The sequence below is a fragment of the Vigna umbellata genome, chromosome 3 (assembly GCF_029865625.1).
Source record: "Vigna umbellata cultivar VRB3 chromosome 3, Vumbellata_1.0, whole genome shotgun sequence".
NCBI classification, from domain to species: Eukaryota; Viridiplantae; Streptophyta; class Magnoliopsida; order Fabales; family Fabaceae; genus Vigna; species Vigna umbellata.
Window position 1 is genome coordinate 21,290,577 of NC_142167.1, and position 4,729 is coordinate 21,295,305.

The 4,729-nt window shown below is 31.7% G+C and overlaps 1 protein-coding gene and 1 pseudogene across 1 annotated transcript; both read right to left on the minus strand.

Annotated features, from left to right (window-relative positions):
- Positions 1 to 1,955: 1,955 nt before the first annotated feature.
- On the minus strand, positions 1,956 to 2,378 carry LOC124829528 (auxin-responsive protein SAUR64 pseudogene; annotated as a pseudogene).
- A 1,445-nt stretch (positions 2,379 to 3,823) lies between these two features.
- Positions 3,824 to 4,495, minus strand: LOC124829579 (auxin-responsive protein SAUR68-like). The gene has a single exon (XM_047303117.2). It carries the CDS (start codon positions 4,462 to 4,464, stop codon positions 4,009 to 4,011), a length of 456 nt encoding a protein of 151 aa, XP_047159073.2. The 5' UTR covers positions 4,465 to 4,495; the 3' UTR covers positions 3,824 to 4,008.
- Between the last annotated feature and the right edge of the window lie 234 nt (positions 4,496 to 4,729).

Here is a 4,729-nt window from a genome sequence, read left to right on the forward strand (position 1 = left end):
TTATTTAAACTTAATTATTGACAATTTTAGATTAACTATCTTATTAATTGATTTAGATTGTAATCGATTAGGAAATTGGATCTATATTATCGGTCGTTATTATCATGCTACTTTTTTCCTGAACAAAACTTCTAAATCAGTTTGAATTCTTAATAAGAAAATGATCACAACAAAGTTATATAACATCACTGCTTTCGCAACATCATTTGTTAAAGCTTATTTGTCCAACAATGTTTCCAACTCAAATTTCCATTAACTGAAGTGTTTCAATATGTCATACTTCTCTTCAAATTTTAGTATTGATAATTTCAGTCAAACGCCCTGTCCCACATGTTTAGAAATCAGATATACAAAGAAAATGTATCTAAAACCATACATATAAAACCCAACCATAGAAAAATGTAAAAACTATGTCGTACAAATTAAAATAATGTGAAAGATAGAAAATGTTTGAGCACACAAGATATACATTTATCACAATTTTTAGCAATAGAAAAATGAATAAATTATATAATAAGATTTAGTAATAAAAGAAAAACATTTTAATCCTCTAAAACCTACCCTTTTATTTCAAATTTAAACTATTTTCAATAAATAGAGATTTCTTGAAGTATAATTTTGTTATAATTAATCCTTAAAACTTATCTTGGACACCTAAACTTCTAATTTTATTATAATTATTTCTTAGAAGTTTTTTTTTAACATGTTTCTAACACTTTCACATTTGAATTACACAACCTAGTGGAAAAGTGTGTGCACACTCCAAAATCCTCTAGTTATTTTATTTTATTTTCACTTTTAAGTTGTTGGTTCTGATTTTTATTCTCCATATATTTAGTTGGAAAATGAAATTGGCTTTGTTTTATTAAGAACCATTGTAATCACTTCCACCACAAACCCACCCACCAAAAGTATCTTTCTGTAGGGTACAAATTCTTCCAATTTAGCTTTAATATAAACCACGCCAACCAAACCCACCATTGTAATATATACTTTCAAAATACCATTTTGAATATTTAAATTATTAATAAGAATAAATTCTAAATTAAAGTGATTAAATTTATAAGTTATCATTACAACACTGAATACTCAACATTAAATTTAAGATTGATAACCAAATGAAATATTTTTCTTTTCTTATTAATTCGTTTTAGGCAGTAATTTATATTTGATCAACGTCTGCTTGCTCAAACAACTATATCAATAAATTAAACTTTTAAAGCATTCATAATAAGATAATTATGTCTGTATGTATAATGAAAAGGTATAGAAGTAAAATATATATATAACTTGAAGAAACAAAAAAATATTTTTTGACAAAATGAAAAAAAAAAACGAGTGATTTACACATTATTTAATTTGAATGTGTAAGGAATATAGAAGTGCTTTGATATAGGATTATGCTAAACCGAAAAATAAAGAATTTAGAATGAGTGTTTCGAATTTGATGTTATTTCAAGTAAGAGAATCCAAGTGTCAAAACGTACTTTTTATTTATATCCAGTAACTCTTTTATCTTTATTAAGATATAAAATCCTGAAAAGTTAATTCTTTATTTTTTTTAGAGATATACTTGTCTTATATTTTCTTTTAATATTTCTATGATTATAGGATATTTCTTTTTTAATTTATCTCCTACCTACCATTAATCAGCCTACACCTAGTTTCAAAAAATTTATATTATGAAAGTCTACACCACCACACAAAAAGTAATACAAAAATTAATTATGGCAGTAATAAATTTAACATAATTTTTGTGTAATAATATATAGTTATTCATTTTGATTACGACTAAATAGAGTTATATATTCCATGCAAATAAACAAATGGCAAGAACACATGCAACAGAGTGAATCGTTTTCGAATTATCAATGTGTAATTCGTTTATTGATAGATTTGTCCATAGCAAAATGAATTCAAAGAATACGTTAGGATCAAAAAACGAACGAAGATGTTCAGTAGCTGCAAAGCAAACGTTGGTTGGTTGGTTCAGGAAGAAGATCAAAGGACGATTGGCATCGAACGGTAGCTATGAACATCAAGACAGCTTCTTCCAGATCCTTCGTTACGTTTCTCTGTATCAACGTTATCACGTACTCCATTAACGTGGCTTCGCAAGGCAACGTTAAAGGCACGTTGCTGGAAAGACCAAACTCTTCTTCTGCCAACTTGAAAAGCTCTCTGAAAATGTTGTTTTTCAAATACAGTAATGGAAGCACGAAGCGCTTCTTATCCATGCTGTATACGACAAAGTGACCCTTTTCAGCCTTCGTCCACACGCTGCAACCTTCTGCCGTTGCTGCATTTTCTTCAGTCTTTGGCCAGACAAGTCTCTTCCTTTGGTACTTTGTAACCTCTTTCTGCCACTTCCATGCCATTTGGATCATCTTCTTTGAACTGATCATATTCTTTCCAATTTACTTTCTACGATGATGAACTATAAGATTCGTTGGTTCTTTATATAATCTCAGGTTCACAGACAGTTTCTTGAATGCTGCTGATATTGTGCCTGCTAGCGAAAGCATGTGACGTGAACACGAAAATGTAGCAGAATAGTGATTTACAAGGGTGCATGCATGCATGGAGTTTGAGGTGGTCGAGCATGTCCCAAATTTATTTGTGATGTATGCAATATTTGTGACTGGCCACTTGCAACATGGTTTATTGGATTGGAGAAAGGACAGAATGGTGGGCAAGAACGAGAGGAAAAATGAACATTATTGTATTTAGTTTGGAGCATGTGGTCATGACTTTAATTGTGAAATTTGTAGGCATTCGCCGACTTATGGACAAGTGAGAGTGATTATGGAGCTGGGCCAAATGGAAAAGGCAAGAAAACGGGACATGTTGGATCTTAATTGTTTCTGAACTGTCTCCCACGACATTTTCATGGCTAAATCAAATGCATACTTTGGACTACTTTTTCCAGCTTTCACTGTATCAAAACTTAACACTATAGTTCAGTAGACTCACGTTGATCTAATAATTGTACAACATTAGTGTCCACTTGTTCTGTGTGGGAGGCTAAGCTCCACGACATGTGTATTCGTGAATCCTGTTTCAGGGCAAGCAAATTAACCCTTTCAAGTTCACTTTCTTTGTATAATATTACTGGTTATGGAAAAACGTAGCTTGTTTAGTTCTATATAATGTTATTAAATCTTACAATTAATACGTATCAGAATCAAAGCAACGTAATACAGCATGGTAACTGAATTTTTTTTAGTTTTGTTTTACTTTATTCTTTGTTTAATTTTAAGTGTTTCGCGTATATCGGATTTATAAATGCAAATTGATTTAATTTTGACAATTCCTATTTCTAATTATCCACGCTATTTAATTAGATAACTATGTATTTGTCCGTATTTTACCGTCATGGCCAGAATTCATATTCATTTTTTTTAGATACTAATGTATCGATTTGTTAAATTCTATCATCAAATTAACGTATGATCAACTATAACGTAGGTTTTTTCGGCTTGATCAACAAATTATCTTGGAATACTGAACATTGATATTTCTAATCTGTACAAAATAAATTGATATGCCAAATTATATGGAAACATACCATGTGGTTTTCTTATTTGTCAAAAAGAGTAACCATAACATAACACATTTTACATTACATCCATTTGATACAAAACACAAAGATAAAATAAAAGTGTAAATTTTTATATCTTTTTAAGAAAGTAAAAAGTAAAAAGATGATAATATCAAATGTAAAAAAATTTAGGTCCGTAAAGAATAAAATGAATGATGCGGAAGTAGACTTTTTTATATACCTATATATCTATGGCTGTAACCTTAAGACTGGTTGAAAAGATAGGAAAAAAGAGGAAGTTCTGAAGCATATTCGGGAAATTGGTCTTCAAATCTTCGATTCGCTATCATATTTAATTGCAAAACTGGTTCCGAAGCATCACAGAAAATAATGGAGATTGTACAAGACTTGAATATCTATATTTGTAATCTTCATTTTGTATACACAAATAATATATGAAAATGGCTTCAAAAGCCATAAATAATCATCTGCCCGTTGCTCTGCATAAGAGCATTGCTACGAGAAGAAGATGATGACGATGAGGATGCCAAGTGGTGACACGTAATCATTGTGGTGATCAAAGCCTTCTCAACATCTTCGGAAACATGTTCCCGAATCAACGAGATTACGTACTCCAAGAAGACGCTATCACAAGGTAACGTAATGGGTCCATCAGACGGTAAACCAAACTCCTCTTCCGACCATTTCAGAAGCTCTTTGAACACGCTGGTGGTGAGGTACTTTATGGGAACCACGAATCGCTTATGATCGACGCTGTAAACCACGAAGTGACCCTTGTTTGGTGTTGAAGAATGAACACGATCAAGATTCTGCTGCCTGGGGTATGAAATTCTCTTGCGTTTTCCCGCAGCCATTTTCTGCCACTTTCTTGCCATTTCAATAAGCCTCTTTGCACTGATCATGATGTAGAAATTCTGCGAGGAGTGTAGTGTTAGAAGGTGCTGTGCAAATTGATATCACAGGTTCTGGTTTTTATATTCAGGAAATTAGACAGCAGCATATGGTAGTGTTGTGCTGATATGGTGCACGGCCACGTGTTATAATGTTCAAACCACATAACATGAATTGGGCTTGTTGGTGATTATATGTTCGGTCTAGGACACATAATATTAATGACAATTTTTAAAAGTTGGCGGAAAAAGCTACATGGTAGATCGTTTTCGTAGT

Excerpts from the sequence above, each read along its gene's own strand:
- LOC124829579 (XM_047303117.2), bottom strand. The coding sequence starts at position 4,464 with ATGATCAGTGCAAAGAGGCTTATTGAAATGGCAAGAAAGTGGCAGAAA.